A 24,234-nucleotide genomic window follows, 5' to 3' on the forward strand; every position below is an offset into this window, starting at 1 on the left:
TCTCCCACCAAGATGAGAAACCGGCCCTCACAGAAAAGGCTTGGCTTGCATCTCCAAGCCTTTCTCAAATACTGCATACTGACAAATGCGTGGAGATCAAAGCGGAAACGCGTCATACAGATGTATACCATTATAATAAACCACTAAAAAGAAGGAACACCGTTTTTGTGACTGCCGGTTTTTCAAGAAATTGTGGAAATTGGGTATGCCAACCCATCACTCACCACAACCGGGGAGTGCCTGCCCGGACATCACAAGTAAAAAACAAGTTGAACTGAGGGCTGGGATGTGGATGAAGGGAAGGGGGTATGGGTAAACTTTAGATATTTGTTCCATTAATAGCACAGAGAAAGGTAAAAAATAAAACACACGAGGGAACCGCTAATCTGGCCTAAAATGGAAACAGTTCACATTCATCTGTCTAAAAAAAAAGATTCAGATATGCCCCAGACAAAGCCGTAGACCAGAGTCGAAAACATGCAACTATGAACTCCATTTGTTGTACGCCATTGTTTCCGACTTTAAAGACAGAAACCGCATAAAATAAGTCAAACGGAGCAGAAAGTTGAAGTTTTTGGGCTTTGTTTCATAATTGAAGTCTGTGGCTTTCCTATGGTCTGTTCCAAATCCCAATTTTGGATCGTTCAGAAGGAAGCCTGATGGATTCATTAACTTGTGGCTGAAATGTGATGTGCACACAGGATTACTTGGGCAATTACCTGTTGCTGCTGTCTCCAGCTTTTAAAGTAATCTATTGCACAATTTATATAGTAAAGATGTCTTATCACCTCTGAAGGTTGATCCTTCACTTTTTTCTACACAGTTACCTCTTGTGGCTGCATCATGAAAGAGGTGTAGTGTAAGGCTGGGGCCACACAAGCGTATGGCATCCAATGCTAGTGAATCGGATGCAATATGTTAGCTCCCACTCTGCTGTGAGTGTTAGCCGAGTGTGATGCCACTGTGATCGGATCACAGCTGCCAAGGAGAGGGCGGGCGCTGCGGAGGAGAGGGAAGGATTAATCTCTCTATCTCCTCCATTGTCAACTGATGCGATTATTGTACTGCACTCCAGTATCATCCGAGTGCAGTGTGATGCTTCACTCGCACCCATAGACTTGTATGGGTGTGAGTGAAAACGGATCAGATTCCACCCACAGCATGCTGCGACTGTTTTCTCAGTTCGATTAGGGCTGAAAAAATAATCACAGATGGGAACGGCCCCATAGAGTAACATGGATCCGGCTGGAATGCAATTTTTTATCGCATTACACTCAGTCCGATTTTATCACCCTATGTTCTAGCCCTAATGTGGCTAAATGCTGTGCCGACGTGATACTCGGCATGGTTTGCAAATGACAGCACTGAAAGCAGATACATTTAGGGCTCATGCGCACGTTTCGTACTTACATGCATTTATGCTGCGTTTAGCACTGCAGCGCAAATGAATGCATCCTGCGTCCCCAGCACAATCTAAGAAGATTGTGTATGACACATGTGCACGTTGCTTTTATGAACGCAGCGATTTGGATGCTAAAATTTTGACCGAAATTTGTGCGTTCATAAAATAAGCATGTCAATTATTCCGTGCGCTATGGATGCAGCTCCCACTCTGTCTATGGTGGGGGAAGCAGCCATAGCGCATGAAATCGGCTTTATTTCTACAGAAAAAATGCATCCATTATGCAGTGTTTCTGCAGCGGTTTGACGCGCACATGTGCTGTCAAATCGCTGCAGAATATTCAGCAGTTACGTGCGCATGAGCCCTTATGCCAGTAAAGTCAATGAAAATCCTGAAGTGTTGTGCAAACATTCAAGATTTTTTCAAATTTGCAGAATGTCAATTATATATTGTCAGCAGTTACCGTACGTGCGCATGAGCCCTAAATGTGAGGACCTATGTCAGCTCAACACATTACGGATTGGTTTTCAGCCTGCAAACATTTTACTTCTTTGACAGCAAGCAGAGATCTTTAAGGATACGTGCCCACGATCAGGATTTGCAGCATTTTGGACGCAGCATGTTTTCCCTGTGTCCTCTACGCTACATTGTACAGTACAAGCACAGTGGATGGGATATAGAAATCCCCTGCCCACTGTGCTTCTCTTCTACGCAGCGTACACTGAAATGTGGAGCAGCTTTCTGAGCCACACCAGGTCAACTTATTCTTGCGGATACTCTTGTGTTCTGAGGGGGGGAACACAGCGAAAGTCTTCAGTGCACAGAATCCTGAAAGTGGGCACGGACGCAGCGATCTCCAGCGGAGAACTCTCGTGCCTCCACAAGACGAATGACGCTGCATCTAGAACGCAGCATCTCCTGATCGTGGGCACGTAGCCTAATCTGTTGAGGAAACGTTAACTCAAACTGTACTAAAGATTTATACACTTAAAAGTCGTAAAACCCACTTAAATATGAGCACGGTCCCAATTGCATTAAAGCAAAACTGGTTTGATTTTGTGTTTGGGGTGGGGTTGTTTGGGTGTCTGTCCTGGCGATACGCCATGTAGTACCAAGCAGATTTAGCACGCAGACAGAAAATAAATATATCAAATAGGAATTTGGCAACTGGTGGTGGAAAAGATAGGTTAAAAGGTGGGAAAATAATAAGGAGATTTTCCATTTCATCTAGCAGTCTATGAAGCCAACATAACCATTATTTCATGATATCCTCTGTAGACAATAGGACATTCTCCTCCTTCCAGCAGCAGGATGTGGAAAAGTCTGTTGCATGTGTTTATAACATCCAGGGCCGCTTACTGAAACTGCTCATTGTTTTGGGGTTTCCTGACCATTTTGTGTATAATATATAATGGAGCAGGTGCAATACCTGGATGCTACCACAGCTCAGATGTATTAAACCCCGACTTCTGGATATCTAGATTATTAATATTGTTCAAAATTATCCCATTTTAGAATTCTTGTCTATGATGAAAAACAAAAAAAAGTCTCTTAGTAGATTTTCAGGATATCCTATTATTAAGACTAGGAACAGACAAGCATATGAGAAATCCTTTGTGTTCCATCCACAAAACTTGGATGATTGTCATCCGATTTTTATCCTTGCGCCCCCATGTGTCCGTTTTTTTTATGTCTGTGTGATGTCCAAGTTCAATCTGTTTTTATCTATCTACATTGAAAAATGTACACGGTCAATTAGGCTGGGGCCACACGGGGCACTAGTGCGATGCTCGCATGAGACTCGGCCCGCGCTGGCAGTACAGCAGGAGCCGAGTGTCATACGAGTGTGCCTGTATCTGAGGTCCAATCATGTGAGCAGACCTCAGCTGCGGGGGGAGGGCTGGCACGGAGGAGGGGAAGGAGGGATTTCTCTCCCTCTCTCCTCCATAGTCGGCTATTGCCATTCTCGCACTGCACTGGCAGTACACCGGTGTACCGCGAGTGCAGTGCGATTCTCTCGCCCCATTCACTTGAATGGGTGCGAGAGAAAGAGTCTCAGCTTACAATCACAGCATGCTGCGATTGTTTTCTCGGTCCGATTAGGGCTGAGAAAATAATTGCTCATGTGTGCTGACACACAGGCTAGAATTGGTCCGAGTGGAATCCAATGTTTTATCGCACTCCACTCGCACCAATTTTCTCGCCGTGTGGCTTAGGCCTTACAGTTTCCTTAGTTATTAATGAAAATGTAACCAAAAAACTTGATGCCACATGGATGATCTCTGTGGGATCCATTTTGTTTATGCACCTGTAGGCTTGAGTGGGCAATTCTCATCCACAATTCACACATGGATAGTGTGGTACTGGTTGAAATAACAGTCATCTGAACAGCCGAACTGAATAACATGGGTCAGTGTGCTGTTCGATTATAAACGCTCGTGAGCTCTAAGGCCATGTGCGCACTTTGCGTTCAATTCCGCAGCGTGTAAGTCACTGCCTGTGCGTCTCAGAACGCAGCCGAAAAAGCTGCGTTCTGAGACGTACAGGCAGAAGGCAACGTGCGCACATTCCTGGAGAATTCATGCGTTCTGGATGCTTTCTCTGCCATAGACAGAGTGGGAAAAGGATCCAGAACACACATTTTTGACAGTGCGGTTCCACTTGGCTCTGCAGCATCCCCATAGACTTGCAGAAGAGCCGAGTGGGACCGCACTGTCAAAAAGAGCATGGCTGGCAGCGACACAGTGCTGCGCGATCAGCATGAACTCGGATGAACTTCCCCCGACTTCATTGTGATTGCGCGGCTACATCGAAAGCTGACAGGAGCGGCAGTAGAACACCGCCGCTCTTGTCAGCTCCATGCAGCAACTGAAGTGAGTAGCGCGATCAGCTGTGCTGTCACTGTGGTTACTCGCGGCCACCGCTCTTAGGTAGAGGACTGCAGCTTGCGGTCACACGTGAAGGACTCACCTGTGATCGCAAATCCCTTGAGTGACTGCAGTGAGCCGGGCGATCAGCTGTGCTTTCACTTAGGTTACTCGCGGCCACAGCTGCAATCCTCCACCTGAGAGCGGTGGCCGCGAGTAACCTCAGTGACAGCACAGCTGATCGCGCGACTCACTTCAGTTGCTGCATGAAGCTGACAGGAGCGGCGGTGTTCTACTGCTGTCAGCTTCCGATGTAGCAGAGGTGAAAGCATCGTGGGACCTTGTGTGGATTACGTCGGACCTGGAGGTGTTTTTGAGGGGTTATTAAAGTGGTAAAAGAGGGTGTTTTTTTGTCTTTCATTCCAAATAAAGGATTTTTTGGATGTATGTGTTTATTTTCTTTAACTTACAGGTTAATCATGGAAGGTATCTATGGGAGACGCCTGCCATGATTAACCTAGGACTTAGTGGCAGCTATGGGCTGCTGCCATTAACTCCTTATTACCCCGTATGCCACCGCACCAGGGCAATTTGGGATGAGCCGGGTAAAGTCCCGAGAGTGTTGCATCTAATGGATGCGGCAATTCCGGGCGGCTGCTGGCTGATATTGTTAGGCTGGGGGGCTCCCCATACCGTGGAGTTCCCCCATCCTGAGAATACCAGCCTTCAGCCGTGTGGCTTTACCCTGGCTGGTATTCAAATTGGGGGGACCGCACGTCGTTTTTTTTCAATTATTTATTTATTTTTTTTACTGCTCAATATAGACACGCCCACCGGCGTCTGTGATTGGTTACAGAAACAGCTGTCACTCAGCGTGGGGGCGTGTCTGACTGCAACCAATCATAGGCACCGGAGGGCGGGGGAAGCAGGAATACATAATGGATAAATGAGCGGCCGGCATTTTCAAAAGAGGAGAAGCCGTCACAGTGTGAACGCCGTGCAGCACCGCGCTGGTGATTGTGGATCGGTGAGTATGAGAGAGGGGGTGGGAGGGAGAGACCGACAAAGACAGAGAGAGACATAGAGAGAGAGAGAGACCGGCTGACAGACCGACCGACAGAGAGAGACAGAAAGACCTGCCTTTGTTATGTTAAAAAATCATACGGATCTCAACAATCATAATGCAATGCAAACGCACTGCTTAACATTTTGGCAGCGATTTTCTACAACTCATTGATTTCAATGGGTGTAGAACGCAGCCAAAATGGCAAAAACAATTGACATGCTGCTTCTTCAAACACATGGGTTTTTGACAAATTTGTGACAATCAAAACGCTGCGTTTCAAAAAGCATAGTGCGCACAGATTTTGCATGAATCTCATAGACTTTGCTGGGGAATCAGAACGCATGCATTTTGTCAATGACACAGTGCAGTTGTAAACGCAGCCAAAACGCTGAAAAAAACGCAAAGTGCGCACATAGCCTAAAAGTCACACAACTATATTGGTATCATAACATAAAAGCTGCTGCCTTTAAGCCCCTTCTACACATTAAACTAAGGTCAGCTATCGATAGGTTTCTAGGTTTATCTGACTTAATATATATGGGGGCGCCGGCTCACTGGTCTGGAGAGATGTCCATCATGCATATATGATGTTGTCCCAGAGACAAGCCACAGCCCGATGTGTCAGTCCACGTCTTCTCATAGACAACACAGGAGCGCTCGGCCAAACAACTGCCCCTGCGTATGGGAGAGTCAGCTGAAATAGTTGTCGGTCGAAGCATCGGTCGGTCGACAGCCATCTAATGTTTTTGGCCATCTTTAGTGTTAGCAGACAATGTAATGTCTATAGGGGCCCTACTGACTGATCCCAAAGGGCAGCAAACAGGTCACACAATGACTGGGCATGTCGAATTTCAATATGCCTACTACTTTGTTCTGTGTACTTACCGTATGTGTAAATACAGCAGTTGCCATTTAAAAGTCATTTTGTTTCTTTCTGAAATTTCTGTTTGTTCAATTAATAGTATTAAATTAATTTACACAGTAAAAACCCTTTTCCCATAAATATAAGAGAAAAATAACCCTAGTCGATTTTACCAGAAACGCACAAATATATTATCTGTATATTGTGGCATTCCACATATACACCTCCAGATCATATCGGGGGAATGAAGGATCAGGTATATTGACTTTTTAAAGGGTTATCCGATCTAAAACGGCAAGTCTGCAGTCACCCTATATGTCACCCGATGTAACTGCAAAATTGTGAATCCTCATATCGCGTGCACTGCACACTGTGAGGATTCTCCACTGTCAGAATCAGGAACAGCAGTCACGTGACCGCAAGTAGGCGATATGCGTATTCATGGCCAGAATTCAACTATACTGTTTTGAGCACGCTCATAGTAAGTGCATTGTGTAATGCCGAAAAAACAGTCAAGCCGGAGTCTGGTCCGGTGTACACATATCACATACTTGGGGTCACATGACCATCATTGTCTATAAAAATCTTCCTTAACTAATCTAATCACTGCCTCTGTTTTGCAGAAACATAAGTTTAAACAATATTCTACTAAGCCCGATGGATGTATCCATGGTGAGGCCAAGAGGTTCAGGGCACCATTCTACTCACTAGTTTTGCATCTCATGATTTGTAGCACTGGCTTGCCTAGTAGAGCACTTGCCTGCATAAAAAGCTAAGGCAAGTTTGCACTGTCAATCCCAGTGAGGAAGAAGGAGTGCACCGAGTACTGAACCTCTTGGCCACACCAAGGGTGCATTGATCCTCTTGGCAACACAAAGGGTTTACTGAGTCTCTTGGCCACACCAAGGGTGCACTGAGCTATGAGCTATTTGGCCACACCAAGGGTGCACCAAGCACCAAAATTCATACATTTGATTGAACTTTAATTTTTGCAAGAAAGAAGCAGCAAATAGAACAATCAGGCTAGTATAAAGGTATAGATCGGATGAGTTCTACCCGATTTCTTATCAGATAGTAATCGGACCAATGTTTTTCAATGAGGCACTGCTGATTAACCTTTTTTTTCTCATAATGTGTCAGCATGAGAAAAAATTGCAGTGTGCTGTGATTTGAAGCTTAACTTAAACAAGATTCATTCTTTCATGTCTACGGGTGTGAGAAAAAAAATTAGATGTCACATTACGGCATCCAATTTTTATGGATACATTACCAGTCTGTAGCATAGGACACAGCCAATGCTCCTGTAAATTATTAAATCTGCCCAAAGTGTCAACATTCCGAGTGGCCACCATTATTTTCAAGCACTGCCTTAACTCTCTTTGGCATGGAGTTCAATAAAACTTCTCAGGAGCCCCTGTAATCCTCTTCCACTCCTCAGTGATGATATCACATAGCTGGTGGATGTTAGAGACCTTGTGGTCTTCCACCTTTTGATTCATGATGCTCTACAGATGTTCAATAGGGTTTAGGTCTAGAGATGTTTTAGGTCTAGAGACATGCTTGGCCAGTCCAGCACATTTACCTTCAGTTTCTTTAGCAAGGCAGTGGTCATCTTGGTGTCGTTATCATGTTGGAATACTGCCCTGCAGCCCAGTGTCCGAACGGAGGAGATCATGCTGTGCTTCAGTATGTCACAGTACATATTGGCATTCATGGTTCCCTCAATGAACTGTAGCTATCCATAGCCGGCAGCACTCATGGAGTGCACACTACCATGCTTGACTGTTGGCAAGACACGAGTCTTTGTACTCTTCACTTGTTTACTGCCACACACACTTGACACCATCTAAACCAAATAAATGTATCTTGGTCTCATCAAAGTAAAGAACATGGTTCCAGTAATCCACATCCCTTGTCTGCTTGTCTTCAGCAAACTGTTTGCGGGATTTCTTGTGCATCATCTTTAAAAGTGTCTTCCTTCTGAAATGAGAGCCATGCAGACCAATTTGATGCAGTTTGTGGTGTAAAATCTTAGCACTGCCCCCCCCCACCCCTTTAACCTCTACAGCAATGCTGGCAGCACTCATAAGTCTTTGGTCAACCATGGCGAGGCCTGTTCTGAGTGGAACCTGTCTTGTTAACCTGCTACATGGTCTTGGCCATTGTGCTGCAGCTCAGTTTCAGGGTGTTGGCAATTTTCTTATAGCCATCTTTATGTTGAGCAACAATTCATATCCTCAGACTAATCTTTGCCATGTGGTGCCATATTCAACTTCCACTGACCAGTATGAGAGAGTGTGTGAGCAATAACCAAATTAAACACACCTGCCCCCCATTCACATTTGAGACCTTGTAACACTAATAAGCCGTACAATAATGAGCCACATGACACCGAGGAGGTAAAATGGCTAATTTGGGAATTTTAACTTAGGGGTGTATTCAGTTTTGTTGGCAGTGGTTTAAACATTACTATCTCTGTGTTGAGTTATTTAGAAAGCACATCAAATTGACACTGTTATACAAGCTGTACACTGACTACTTTACATTGTATCAAAGTGTCAGATGTTCAGTGTTTTCCCATGAAAAGATATAATAAAATATTATCATAAATGGAAGGGGTGTACTCACTTTTGTGATATACTGTAACATGTTGTAATGATGCCAATTGCCAGAAACATTCCTCGATTTGTCTTCCATAGATCATTAACATAAAGACCATTTGAGTTGAAGCATGGCATTACTCACTTTTATAATGTTCCAGGGTGGAATGTGTAATGAGATCACCCACCAATGTTAGGACCAACTGATACAAACAACTGCTAAGAAGCGCATTAAAATACGACGCCTGTAACCTGCTGCTCCCCAGACCTCACATTACTGCAGTTTAATATGGACTTTCTTCCTCATGACTATATTTTTCACTTTTACTCTGCCAGTCTACTTCAAAAGAAATGACACTTAATCTGGTATTTCACCATCCGAATAAAACAAAAGCCTCTGTACAGTCATTATTGGTATCCAAAATTAACATCACCTAATTGCTAACAGATGGGGTTCGGAATAAACACTCCGTGTTTTCGAACAGTCATTGAGAACATCTTGCAGGAGAAGGAAGCAAACAGTCGGGAAGAAAGCAGGTTTCGTGGCTTTGGTAAAGATTACGTGACCTCTCCCCTGAGGTTTGTATTTGCTCACAGTCATGTAAGGATGTGGTATTGCTTAGTCACATTCATATTATTTTGATAAAATGTTTATTAGTGTTTTTGTATATTCCATCAATGCCAAGACGCAGTGCGAGCCAGGGGGCAGACGGTACGAAGCACACTACATTTTCCATGTTAGAAATAAGACGTTCAGCTCCAGACACACATGTTCCCCATTATATGGAGAGGATCAATCTCTCTGAGCCAGGAGATGGCAGATCTTCAAAAGAAAGATATGTTCCACTTCCAAGACTAGGAAGAGAATCAGGAGGATAAAGACATAGGTGTAGGCTGCCATTTCTTTCAAGATGGAGCAGTTCAAAGTGGGTTCTGGGGTCCTGGCCAAGAAATTAGTATAACTTGATCTGCATTTTTCATTATTTTCTTGAAAAGTCTACTAGGATGCTGGCGAGGCCGGCTCTGGCTCTAATGCAATTGGAAATATATGTCTGGTTTTAAGTATGTGACATCTGACTGAAAAGCCATAAACAAATGCAGGCCAGGGATTAAACGACTTTCCCTAATAGTCCAAATGCAGAAGACAAACCAACCAGCTGATGAATTCGGAGTTACTTTTAGTGTCTGTAAGGCTATGTGCGCACTAGAAAGTGCCATTTTCTTAAGAAAAAAATGGTCCCTCTGAAAGAATCCCGCGGTAAAACTGCACCCGCGTTTTTGCCGTAATTTGCCATGGATTTACTGCAGATTTACCGCCAGTTGGTCTCCACGTTTTTTACCATTATCTATGGCAAAAATCGCAGGTCCCTGCGGAAAAGAAGTGACATGCTCATTAAATCCGCAGCGGAAAATACGCGGTATAAAAAAATGCAGTGTGCACATAGCATTTTTTAAAACCCATAAGATTTGCTGGGGAATGACTGCAGAAATGTTAGACAAATTTCTGCAGTAATTCCACAGCAAATCCGCGGTAAATCCGCAGCGTGCGCACAGGGCCTTATAGTTACAGATTGGAGTGTAGAATATACAGACGTGGAGTCGGTGATCACAACGTCACGTGATGTGTTTAATGCTATTGCTGGTTACATTTAAATGACTTCAATTTATGGAACTGTCCAAAAGAGAATCCCTTTTTTTAGTGTTGTCTGCAGCAACCAATCACGGTGGAGCTTTTATTTTTAAAGAGCACTATAGGAGCTGAAACTGTGCTGTGATTGGTTGCTATAGGCAACAAAGTTTCATAAATCTTGATAGTTATAGAGGCCTCGTTTAGCAAAACCTTCTATGGCTGTGTGCACAAGGTGTGTTTTTATCACGTTTTTTTTGTTGCAGATTTTCACAAACCTGCAAGGAAATCCTTATGCCAGCAAAGTCAATGAGAGTCCTGGAGTGCTGTACGCACATTCAGGATTTTGTACTTGCAGATTTGGTTCAAAAACAATCTGTCAAATATTTCTGTGTTTTTGACCTGCGTTTGCCACTGAATACAGTAAGAAAAAAACACATGGGGAAAAACACACCCAAATCACACTAAAAACACACTGAAATGCAGCACAAATGCATGGGAAAAAACCCCACACTCAAAATGCACTGAAACACAGCAAAAACGCATGCTTTTTTTGGATGCGTTTTTCGGCCACAAGGTGCAGAAATTTTCTGCAGCGTGTGAACATAGCCTAAAACTGTCTTTGTATCCCAAAGCAATAAATTCAGTGCTTAGGCTTCAAAGTATTTGAGGAAAAGATAGGTGAGCTCTGATTGGTTGCTATGGGCAACAAAGCCAGGTTTGACAAAGGCCCTTACAAGAGGGGGAATTTGTTAAATGTTTTTTTGGAGCAATATTTCAGCTAAAGATACAGCTGAAATTGATGACGCCACAAACAACCAAAAATGTGCCAAAACTGTTTTTTAAAAAAAATAAAATAAAAAAAAAAATTATATATATATATATTCTAATATATGTATGCATATAAATACTTCTGTCATTGAGTGATATCAACAATGTGTCCATCCCACATTGACCATGTCAGAACTTACCTAGGTTAGGTTGAGACATTGCCAGTGATCTTTGACTTATTGGGGTGGAAGTAGTAACAGGATGGTGGTTCATATGAGGCATTGGCTGTGTCATTGTCTTGCGGGGGTCTTGCCATGTTGTAATTTTCTCCATGTGACTGTAATAAAATAGAAAGGAATTGATAATGGTAACATTGAACAAATAAATGGCTGGAGAATCAAATAATAATAAAAAATACCTAAACATTTCTCTAAAGTAAAGTCATTATCTATGTCCCAATTTTTATTGCTAGCCTTTAGTTATTCAACCTGTGTAATATGAGTGGCACAGCTGCAATCTGGCTTGTTGGATCCCCGACACAAAACCATTTTTGCCATTGGAAGTTGTGGTGCTCTAGAGGTGTGGCTGGCGACCGGTCCACACAGTTGTATTTGAATCCCCTATTAATTCCATGGCTGAACCATATATGACAAGCTTTCCCCCATTCACCTTTTGTACCTCATCTATCTCCTCATAGACTGTAAGCTTACGAGCAGGACCCTCACTCCTCTTGGTATCTGAATTGTGTTATTCTGTAATGTCTCATATTGTCTGTACATGTCCCCTCTGAATTGTAAAGTGCTGTGGAATATGTTGGTGCTATATAAATCCAAAAATATTATTATTATTATTATTATTATTAATTTCACCACATACTTTTTAGCCACCGAATCAAGAGACAAATTATTTCATTTTTTAAACTGAATTACTCTTTTGTTTGATTTTTTTTATTAGTGCTAGGCCGATTTCAGTCGCCCATATTACAAAAAAATTACACATGTGCAAATTGTGGACGAGACTTTTTCTGTGTGCAGATGGGTGCACTCGTCTCCATACCTGACAGGGCCGGACCTGCAGCCATATACAAGCACTAGTCAGGGAAAATGTAAAATGGATCAGAATAGGGCAGGCAGCATTGTTTTTTCACACCGATCATGGATTGGTGTGAAAAATCACTGGTGTGTAGAGCCACACCGGTCATTATTGGGTTAGGCTAGTTTCACACTTGCGTTGTGCGGCATCCGTCGCATTGCGTTGTGTGACGGATGTAACGGATGCGTTGCATATAGTGGCACAACCGATGCGACGGATCCTGCAAAACAACGGAATCCGTTGTAGCTGTTTTATTTCAACAATTACTCAACTGAGCCTGCGCAGTTGTGTAAAAACGGATGCGTCACAGGAATCCGTCAAATGACGGATTTCAACGGATTCCGCCACCATAGGCTTCCATTATAAAAATGACGGATGCCGACGGAATCCAGCACATTGCATTTTTTTGACGCTCAGGGAAGCGCAGAAAAACGCTAAATGCTGTGTTCTTCCCGCCCGGCGGATGCAACGCAGCGTCGGCCGGCGGATGCAACGCAGGACCATCAGTCGCAATGCGTTGTCCATACAAGTCTATGTTCCGTTAACGAATTCCGCTGTTTTCCAAAACGGCGGATTGCGACTGAAAGAAAAAAACGCAAGTGTGAAACTAGCCTAAGGGGTGCTTCACACACAGCGAGCTCGCTGCCGAGATCGCTGCTGAGTCACGCTTTTTGTGACGCAGCAGTGACCTCATTAGCGATCTCGCTGTGTGTGACACTGAGCAGCGATCTGGCCCCTGCTGCGAGATCGCTGCTCGTTACACACAGCCCTGGTTCGTTTTCTTCAAAGGCGCTCTCCCGCTGTGACACACAGATCGCTGTGTGTGACAGCGAGAGAGCGACAAATGAAGCGAGCAGGGGAGCAGGAGCCGGCGTCTGGCAGCTGAGGTAAGCTGTAACCAAGATAAACATCGGGTAACCAAGGTGGTTACCTGATATTTACCTTAGTTACCAGCCTCTGCAGCTCTCACGCTGCCTGTGCTGCCGGCTCCGGCTCTCTGCACATGTAGCTGCTGTAGACATCGGGTTAATTAACCCGATGTGTACAGCAGCTAGGAGAGCAAGGAGCCAGCGCTCAGTGTGCGCGGCTCCCTGCTCCCTGCACACACAGCTAAGCGGTGTGCGCTGGTAACTAATGTAAACATCGGGTAACCATACCCGATGTTTACCTTAGTTACCAGTCTCTGCAGCTGCGGAGGCTGGTAACTAAGGTAAATATCGGGTAACCACCTTGGTTACCCGATGTTTATCTTGGATACAGCTTACCTCAGCTGTCAGACGCCGGCTCCTGCTCCCTGCTCGCTTCATTTGTCGCTCTCTTGCTGTCACACACAGCGATCTGTGTGTCACAGCAGGAGAGCGGCTTTGAAGAAAACGAACCAGGGCTGTGTGTAACGAGCAGCGATCTCGCAGCAGGGGCCAGATCGCTGCTCATTGTCACACACAGCGAGATCGCTAATGAGGTCACTGCTGCGTCACAAAAAGCGTGACTCAGCAGCGATCTCGGCAGCAAGCTCGCTGTGTGTGAAGCACCCCTTAGAGTCAGACACCCAAAGTAATGTCCACTGGTGCCAAGATAGGGGCTTTGTCACTTGGAGGATAGAGGCAATCTCATGACTCAGTCACATCAAAGCCTGACCACCCTCTGGGTAAGTCAGAGAAGCATATGTCAGAAAACTCCACCCTATGAAGTTTGACTCATTTAGTGCACTTTACTGACTGACAGCTTGCACTGAGCCAGAGTCCTCCTGAGACACCCACTTCACCCGGCAGAAGCAGCGGCAGGAGTTGGGAAATCTATTGACATTGCAGTTGAGTAAGCGATGTGTCATTCTGTGGAGCACCAGAAATAATGACCGGATTATATACCGTGCCATTTCCCTTTCTGAGATGTGTGCAATCACTGCTTTAAAGCAAAACCATTACACGTAAAGTTTACAGGGAGGAATTCTGAACCTTCAATATTTCCTGTGCATGTTGTCAGAAAATATGGATCTGCATTTACGCTATGTAATTAAGATCTCAGATGGATGGTAAAATTAACTATAGGTAAATGTATTTTTAGAAAAATCAGATTATTATCGCAATAGATAGATTGTGATGTGAGAAGACTCTTTGGCTGTTTGTTGTCTTTAGGCTAAGAAAACACGTCGAGTAAATCACATAAAAAAATCACATTCCACTCAGACCAATATTACTCTATTGGGTCACTCCGATAAACGATTTTTTTTCTCAGCTCTAATTGGACCGAGAAAACAATCGCAGCATGCTGCAGGTGGAATCCGATTAGTTTTTACTTGTACCCATACAAGTCTTTGGGTGCGAGAGAAACATCGCACTGCAGTCGGATGACATTGGAGTGCAGTGTACACTCCCTGACAGAAGTTCTGTCGCTTATCCATGTTGAGTAAATAAAAGCTTATAACCTGACTTTAAATTCATCCATTGGTTTCATAAATTATTCTCTTGAAAGCTGAAACCCTCCCAAATTTGGTTTAGGTTATGAAAATAAAGTTGCTGCAAAGCTGAAATATTGATCATTTAATGAACACAGAAAGGTCAGATTTTGTCAAGACAAACTTTTTGTCGCCTTGTCATATAATGCACCCAATCCTAGTTTACATCCTCACCTGTGCTCACTAAATGATCGGTTAATTAGTGGGTGTGTATAAAAAGAAACCCATGACCCCAGACCTTCACTTGAAATGCAACTAGACCTCTGACAACATGCCAAAAATCCACCCTGCGACCAAAGCCTTGATTATCAAGAGGCTGAAGACCAGATCCACTGCAGAGGTGGCTGGCACCTTTAATGTGTCTCAGCATCAAGTACAAAGAATTAAAAAAAGATTTGAAGAGACTGGAGATGTTTTTGACAAGGCCAGGTCCGGCAGACCCCGCAAGACAACTGCTCAGGAGGAACGTTTGATGGTTAGAAAATCCAAAGCCAGCCCCTCTTCCACTGCAGGAGAGCTCCAACAGGCCTGGTCACCTCAAGTCCCTGTGTCAACTAGAACAGTTTGTAGGATTTTGTCTCAAAATGGCCTCCATGGTCAAATCAGTGCTCAGAAGCCAACACTAAACAAAAGGCAATTAAAAATCCATGTGGCATTTGCAAAGTCCCACAGCCTGCTAAACAGATGGACGCTGGAAAAGTGACAGAAGGGGGATTTCTCTGATGAATCTTCAGTTGAATTACACCACAGCCGCCACAATTACTGCAGGAGATCTACTGGAGCCTGTATGGATCCAAAATACACCCAGAAAACAGTTAGGTTTGGTGGTGGAAAGATCATGGTCTGGGGTTACATTCAGTATGGGGGTGTGCAAAACATTTGCAAGGTGGAAGGCAATATCAATAGCCTCAAATATCAAGAAGTATTAGCCACCTCTTACATTCCCAATCATAAAAAGGGTCAAATTCTGCAGCAGGATGGTGCTCCATCTCACACATCCATCTCTACAACAAAGTTCCTCCTGGCAAAGAAGATCAAAGTGCTCAAGGACTGGCCAGCCCAGTCACCAGAAATGAACATCATTGAGCATGTTTGGGGTAGCATGAAAGAGGAAGCTTGGAAGACAAAACCAAAGAATCTAGATGAACACTGTGAGGCATGTAAGACTGCATTCTTTGCTATTCCTGATGACTTCATCAATAAATTGTATGAATCATTGTTGAACCGCATGGATGCAGTCCTTCAAGCTCATGTAAATTACACAAAATATTAAATATGGCTCTAATAGCACCACAACTTCATTCACCAATGTTATGCAACATATCTTTGTATTAGAAGTTCATTATTTGTTTGAATTTCACATTACTTTCTGTGGGCGACAAAACTTTTGTCTTGCCAAAATCTGACCTTTCTGTGTTCATTAAATGATCAATATTTCAGCTTTGCAGCAACTTTATTTTCATAACCTAAACCAAATTTGGGAGTGGTACAGCTTTCAAAAGAGTAATTTATAAAACCAATGGATGAATTTTAAGTCAGGTTATAAGCTTTTAATTACATAACATGGATAAGTGACAGAACTTTTGTCAGGGAGTGTATATATATATATATATATATATATATATATATATGCATCAGATGACAATGGAAGAGATAGAGAGATTAATCCCTCCCTCTCCTCTGCAGCTGGATCGCAGCACAGTGGCACGACACTCAGCTTAAGGCCCCTTTACACACTGAGACTTTCTAACGATCCCACCAGCGATCCCAACCTGGCCGGGATCGCTACAAAGTCTCTGGTGAGTCGCTGGTGAGCTGTCAAACAGGCAGACCTGGCCAACGACGTAGCAGCGATACGGACCTGCAGAACGACCTCGCTGGTCATTGGGGACGTGTCAAAGCAGCTATTTGAAAGGGAAGTCGCTAACGAAGTTGTTGTAACGGTGTCAAACACATCGATGCATGCTGCACAGCGGGAAACAAAGGACCAAAAAATGGTCCTGAAAGATTTGTAGCGATCAGCGACCTCACAGCGGGGGCCAGGTCGCTGATGCGTTTCACGCACTGCAATGTCACTGAGGAGGTCGCTATTACGTCACAAAACCGGTGACGTTACAGCGATGTCGTTAGCGATGTTGCAGTGTGTAAAGGGGCCTTTACACTGGCAGCAGAGCGGGAGCCCAGTGTCATATGATGCACTTGCAGTAATGCCCGTGTGTCCTTAGCCTTACCTGAATGCTGCACTATATTGACTGTGGTCTGTGAACTGTGGAAAGCTTAGACAGGTTGTTTTACCCTGGAGACACTGACTGACAGACCCATGTAAGAGGTAACTTCCTGTATCATCTAATCATGGATATATGTATTATATGGCAGACCATAAAATATAATGAGACTTCTGCTGGCATGGGCACCTAAAGGGTTATTCCCATCTCCGAGATCCTATCCCAATATGTAGTAGGTGTAATAATAATAACATTATAAAATACCTCTAATTACAAATGTAGTATAGTTCTTTTGATTCACTATGTCACTTACCTAATGTTCAGGACATTGCAGGACCTAAGTATCCATGGTCACGACTACAAGCAACTAAGTAAGTTTGACTATATGCGTGGTCGTAACATGGATTCCCAAGGTCCTTCAATGCCCTGCACATGAGTAAGGGGTACTTCACACACAGCGAGATCGCTACTGAGATCGCTGCTGAGTCACGTTTTTTGTGACCTCATTAGCGATCTCGCTGTGTGTGACACTGAGCAGCGATCTGGCCCCTGCTGTGAGATCGCTGATCGTTACACACAGCCCTGGTTCGTTTTTTTATTGTTGCTCTCCCGCTGATAAGCACACATCGCTGTGTGTGACAGCGAGAGAGCAACAATCCTGAATGTGAAGGGAGCAAGAGCCGGCGTCTGACAGCATGCGGTAAGCTGTAACCAGGGTAAACATCGGGTAACCAAGGTGGTTACCCGATATTTACCTTCGTTACCAGCCTCCGCAGCTCTCATGCTGCCAGTGCCGGCTCCTGCTCCCTGCACACAATAAGTTAAGCGGTGTGAGCTGGTAACTAAGGTAAACATCGGGTAACCATACCCGATGTTTACCTTAGTTACCAGTGTCCGCAGCTTCCAGACGCCGGCTCCGTGCAAGCGCAGCGTCGCTTGCACGTTGCTGCTGGCTGGGAGCTGGTCACTGGTCGCTGGTGAGATCTGCCTGTTTGACAGCTCACCAGCGACCATGTAGCGATGCAGCAGCGATCCTGACCAGGTCAGATCGCTGGTCGGATCGCTGCTGCATCGCTAAAGTGTGAAGGTACCCTAAGGTGAGTTCCTTGTCAGCTATATCGTCCTGAGGAAGGGGGCTGTGACCCCTGAAACGCATTGACTTGTATTAGCAATTACAATAAAGAGTTGGATTAACCAATTCCTGGTTTGCAGTGGTGATAAGCGAAGCGGTGATACCCGTTTTTACTTTTGAGAATTTTATCCTATTTCTTTGGGGCTGCAGCTGTCTCCACCCACGAATATGCGGTTATAGGTGTTTTGATCTTTTCACAACCCCTATAGGTGAGTGCGCCTAACTCATTATCTCAATTCTTTATCTGGTAAGACCCTATGCGCCTTTTTTCCACATTCTGTGAAATACCTACTACATATTAGGATCTTTGAGATGGGAATAACCCTTTAAGGTCACGTTCACAAGTTGCATTTTTGCAGTGTTTTTTTTTTTTTGCAGCACTTTTATAAGAGTCTGCCAATTAAAAGTTGTATGTTACAGTACCAGCAAAAGTTATGAGATTTCAGAAATCTGATGCACACGAATGCTTTTTTTTTTTTTTACTAACTGGAATGGAAAACTTCTCTCTGTTTGAAAGACGCAGAATGTCAATTCTAGCAATGTTTTTTATCCATTGAAAGCAATGAGAAATTGCAAAAACGCAAAGTGTCAACACAGTCTTATACATGCTCCAAAGTACCAAGACTAGAATAGTTGAGTCATGCTCTAATTCCCTCCAAGAGGCAAATTGTATATTTGGCCAGAGTCACACTTGCAAGAGACTCACGTGAGTCTCGCATCGCATCACCCGGCACGGCCGCACTCTCCGGACAGGAGCGTCTCAGCTGCATAGAAATACATGAAGCCGATCCACTACTTTCAGAAGAGTGTGCGGCTGCGCTGGGTGATGGTGATGAAAGACTCGCGCAAGTCTCTCACAAGTGTGACTCTGGCCTTAAGCGGGCTTTACGCGCTACGAGATCGCTACAGTGATCTCGTTGGGGTCACGGTCACGGATTTTGTGATGCACATCCGGCTGCTGTAGCGATCTCGTTGTGTGTGACTCCTAGGAGCGATTTTGAATCGTTACAAAAACGTCCAAAATTGCTCCACGTTGACATGGGAGTCCATTCTCAAATATTGCTTCTGTCGCGTGGGCGAAGTTGATCCTCGTCCCTGCGGCAGCACACATCGCTACGTGTGACGCCGCAGGAACGAGGAACCTCTCCTTACCTGCCACACGCCAGCAATGAGGAAGGAAGAAGGTGGGCGGGATGTTCGACCCGCTCATCTCCGCCCCTCCGCTTTGATTGGCCGGCCGTTTAGTGATGTCGCGGTGACGTCGCTGTGATGCCGAACGTCCTTCCCCCTTGAGGGAGGGATTGTTCGGCAGTCACAGCGACGCCGCCGACCAGGTAAGTGCATGTGACGCTGCCGTAGCGATAATGTTCACTGCGGCAGCGATCACCAAATATCGGCATAACGATAGGTGCGGGTGCTATCACGCTCGCCATCGCTAGCATCGGCTAGCGATGTCGCAACGTGTAAAGCGGCCTTTACTCTACTGCTTTCTCACGGTCTGTGTGCTATGGGGAAGAACAGTACAGAAGAATCTGCTGAAGTCAGACAAAACTGCCAGGACCTGGATTTTACATGTGTATAAATCCCTCAATCACTAAACTCAATACCAGTAGTGTGTACTATCCCTATGACAGTAGACATGCCAATGTGCATCCCTCCCAACTAGTCTGAACTTGGAGTCAATTAATGTCATTCCTCATCTCAGTCTGCATTTTAATCAGATTAAACAGAAATCTCCTGTGTCAACATTTGTTAGTGTAATTGCTAATATTGTCAATTGTCCAAAGTACACCATGAAAGTGTGCAAAGAGGTGAAGGCAAGTTTCCGTATGTCTTATCAATTTCTCTGGAGTAATAGATCAGTTGTGACTGTGAGGTGACAAGGCATGTTAAAGCCTGTTCATCTTGTGCTGATCTTTGCAGATCCATAAACACACCTAGTCTGGCAGGAGGTTACCTAACAGCTGTGGAAACTCTACCCAGCCTGCCCGCACCTCTAGGACATGGAGAAAAACCGGCTATTCTGCCAGTGAGAATGAATGATCATGAATCGGACAGGGGGAAGTACAATAACAATACTGGTTCAGCCAAGTAAACCATTAACAAAAGAAGCACAGATTGAACTAGGGGAGATCCAGTCATTAAAAGGAAGGGTCTACTTTGGTGACACTAACTTAGGGGACTGCTTATACTAAACTTGCAATTATACTGACATCATTGTATGGCTAAGTTCACACACTGCGTTTTTTTGACGCTACGTTTTTATGCGTTTTTGGCCGCTAAAAACGCACAAAAACGCACCCGCATGTGTTTTTACCGCAATTTGGTGCGTTTTTGGCTGCATTTTGCTGCGTTTTTGATCTCTGCGTTTTGCTGCGTTTTTCCAATGCATTGCATGGGGGGAAAATGCAGAAAAACACAGGAAAGAATTGACATGTCCATTTTTTTTTTTCAAGCTCAAAAACGCAGCTTAAAAAAAAAGTTGTGTGCGGACAGCAAAAATGAAAACTCATAGACTTTGCTGGGGAAGCAAAGTCATGCAGTTTTGAGGCCAAAAACGCACCCGAAAAACGCGCAAAAACGCCGCGAGAAACGCACTGTGCGCACATAGCTTATATGTGCTCAATGCATCAGGGTGCAGGAAAACTGCAGGGTTCTGTGCAGCCACATTGCAGAATACAGACTGCAGTAAGTAAAAACCTAAATTCTGCCACCAGGCTCCATGGGCAATATAATCTAAACCTTATACTAAAGAAAGTCCCAGGAGTCTTAGGAAATTCTTATTGATGCAATTTAAAAACACAAAATTTGTGTAAATTTGTGAAAAGTAAACCATGTGAACTTATCAGATTACACTGGATTTGGTCTCTTTTTTTTTCCCTGGGCAACCCACATAAACAGCCCTACAAAGACATGACATAACATAACGTGACTGAGTGTCTAACACAAATAAAACAGAAAAAGGAGAACATAAGATAACATTACTGCACATACAAGGAAGATACAAGCTGGAGCGGTGATTGTCCAGGGTGCATCGGGCACTCTATAATTTCTCCGTTTACTCTCCATGTAATGTCGGTGTCACACGGTACGATATATCGGGCGTTATGTCGTCGGGGTCACGTCGTTAGTGACACACCTCCGCCATCGTTAGACATATCGTAGCATGTGACACCACTGAACGACTGTGAACGAGCAAAAATACTCACCTTATCGTTCCTCGTTGACACGTCGTTCATTTTCAAAATGTCGGTCCTCCTTCTGTGCTCCGGTTGTTCATCGTTCCTGAGGCAGCACACATCACTCCGTGTGACACCGCGGGAACGACGAACACAGCTTACCTGCGGCCACCGGCAATGCGGAAGGAAGGAGGTGGGCGGGATGTTTACCTCCGCTTCTATTGGCCGGCCGCTGTGTGACGCCGAACGTCCCTCCCCCTTCAGGAAGAGGATGTTCGCCGCCCACAGCGAGGTAGCTCAGCAGGTAAGTGCGTGTGACGGGGGGTTAACGACTTTGTGTGCCACGGGCAACTAATTGCCCGTGACGCACAAACGACGGGGGCGGGTACGATCGCTCGTGCGATCGCACGATAGATCGTCTTGTGTGACGCCAGCATAAGTCTGTAAAGTTGGCAGGGTTACAAGGACCCCATCACACAAGGACATATCTTCTGTACATTGATTAAAACAGACTTGTCAGAATCAAGAAATAATAATAATATTTATTCACTTATATAGCGCCATTAATTCCACAGCGCTTTACATACATCAGCACATACGAAAGAAGTACATGGCAGGTGACTTGGAATAAGCTGTTGAGTGTGTACAAGTGGAATAACACTATTATGACTTATACCATCCATTTTCATCAGTTTTCTTCTTTGCAGGTGATATCTTTAATTGTCAGTTGTCTCTGAGCTAGTGGCTGGGCATTGATTGATATGATGTCTCCTATACACAAGACACTGAGACATGAGGGATTTTGCCTCTATTGCCTCTCTGTAACAGACCATAGAACTCTTTAGCCACATTTAGGACATTATACAGCAGCACTGAGCAGTGTAGGGTGCATCCAGCTCTGGGGTGTGACAAATAGAAGAAAGCAGCAACATGCTCTTTGCATCTCTCTGTCTCTCCATCTCACTCTTCTCCTTGCTCCTTCTCCCCCTGCATAGACTTCAATGGGCAGGTGTAAGCTTTATCTGATCTTAGTGAACTAACAGTTCAGAATGGATGATGAGTTTAGGAGGCAGTAGGTAAGAGATGAAGTGGCTCATAGGTGGAGAAAGTTTCATATTTTGCTGAAAAAAATATATTAAAACGTTTCTTATATTCACTTGTACCACTGAATTATGATTTAGTTTGTTGAAATGACAGTGACCATTTAAGTTGCTGTTTTTCCTCTTCATTGTAGGAATATGGTTTTTTTGGGGGTTTTTTTTAAAGCTATCGACAGTATCCATTGTGTCAAACAAACTTCTATTATTGCTATCATTCTCACTCAGCCCCAATCCTCATTCAAGAATCTATGTAACATGCGAGACAGGTCTGTGGCCCCTTGAGAAAGGGAACACAAGCAAGCTCAGGTGGTTGGGTGTGTGGAAGTGTTTACTAGCACCACAACCTTCACTATGAGGCTTCATCACCTCAGTATATGTCTCTTTTCACCACCCAACACAATACAATAAGATTTAGACACTTTTTCTTTAGGATGGAGCTAAAAGGAATCTGTCTTGTCCAAGGACAGTATTTACCTGCAGATATAGGGTCAATCTAATCTGTAAGTAAATAGTTTTGAAAATCTTAGGGTACCTTCACACTTTAGCGATGCAGCAGCGATCCGACCAGCGATCTGACCTGGTCAGGATCGCTGCTGCATCGCTACATGGTCGCTGGTGAGCTGTCAAACAGGCAGATCTCACCAGCGACCAGTGACCAGCCCCCAGCCAGCAGCGACGTGCAAGCGACGCTGCGCTTGCACGGAGCCGGCGTCTGAAAGCTGCGGACACTGGTAACTAAGGTAAACATCGGGTATGGTTACCCGATGTTTACATTAGTTACCAGCGCACACCGCTTAGCTTGTGTGCAGGGAGCAGGAGCCGGCACTGGCAGCGTGAGAGCTGCGGAGGCTGGTAACGAAGGTAAATATCGGGTAACCACCTTGGTTACCCGATGTTTACTTTTGTTACAGCTTACCGCAGGCTGTCAGACGCCGGCTCCAGCTCCCTGCACATTCAGGATTGTTGCTCTCTCGCTGTCACACACAGCGATGTGTGCTTATCAGCGGGAGAGCAACAATAAAAAAACGAACCAGGACTGTGTGTAACGAGCAGCGATCTCACAGCAGGGGCCAGATCGCTGCTCAGTGTCACACACAGCGAGATCGCTAATGAGGTCACAAAAACCGTGACTCAGCAGCGATCTCAGTAGCGATCTCGCTGTGTGTCAAGCACCCCTTACTGTAATAGCGAGTACAGAGAGAAACTGAACTTATATCTTCCCTGTGCCCACTTACTTCTATTCATAGGGGTGGTGCAGGGACTGGTTACAGACCACACTGTAATCACTCCTTGCACACACACAAGGCAAACATAGTGAGTGGTGACTGTAAGGCTATGTGCGTACGCTGCGTTTTTTTGTTAGGTGTTTTTGCGCCTTTTTTTGGGTGCAGTTTTGGTCTCAAAACTGCATGAATTTCCTTCCCCAGCAAAGTCTATGAGATTTTATTTTTGCTGTGCACACATTGCAGGTTTTTTTTGGCTGCATCTTTGTGGTGACTGTCGCGGGCGGGGAGGAGGGTGTCAGCACCGCGCTCACCCCCTTCTGCTCGGGTCCGGCTGCTGCTGCTCAGTGGTGGCTCGAGCGGTGGGCCGGATCCCGGGGGTTCTCGAGCGGCACTCCTCGCCCGTGAGTGAAAGGGGATTGGGTGTTGGGATAAAGTCTATTGTCCGTGACGCCACCCACGGTCGTGGTGATTTGTTAGCACCACCGCTGCTCGGTGTGGGGATCCCGGGAGTGATGGTGTGAAGCAGCAAGTTGTTGTGTTGCCCCTCCGTGGGTAGGGGTTGGTGATCCCGGGGCCCAGTGGTGAGGTGGGAGATGCAGGGCCTGGTGGGCGCAGGGACGCAGGGGCAGC

The 24,234-nt window shown here is 44.9% G+C and overlaps 1 protein-coding gene across 1 annotated transcript in view; it reads right to left on the reverse strand.

The window, feature by feature from the left end:
- WWTR1 (WW domain containing transcription regulator 1) overlaps positions 1 to 24,234 on the reverse strand; it is a 127,668-nt gene that overhangs the window by 33,984 nt on the left and 69,450 nt on the right. The window contains exon 2 of the mRNA XM_075340810.1: positions 11,396 to 11,532. Within this exon, the coding sequence (XP_075196925.1) occupies positions 11,396 to 11,532 (137 nt within the window). The remainder of the gene's footprint in view (positions 1 to 11,395; positions 11,533 to 24,234) is intronic.

The sequence above is a fragment of the Anomaloglossus baeobatrachus genome, chromosome 3 (genome assembly GCF_048569485.1).
Source record: "Anomaloglossus baeobatrachus isolate aAnoBae1 chromosome 3, aAnoBae1.hap1, whole genome shotgun sequence".
In the NCBI taxonomy this organism is placed as follows: Eukaryota; Metazoa; Chordata; class Amphibia; order Anura; family Aromobatidae; genus Anomaloglossus; species Anomaloglossus baeobatrachus.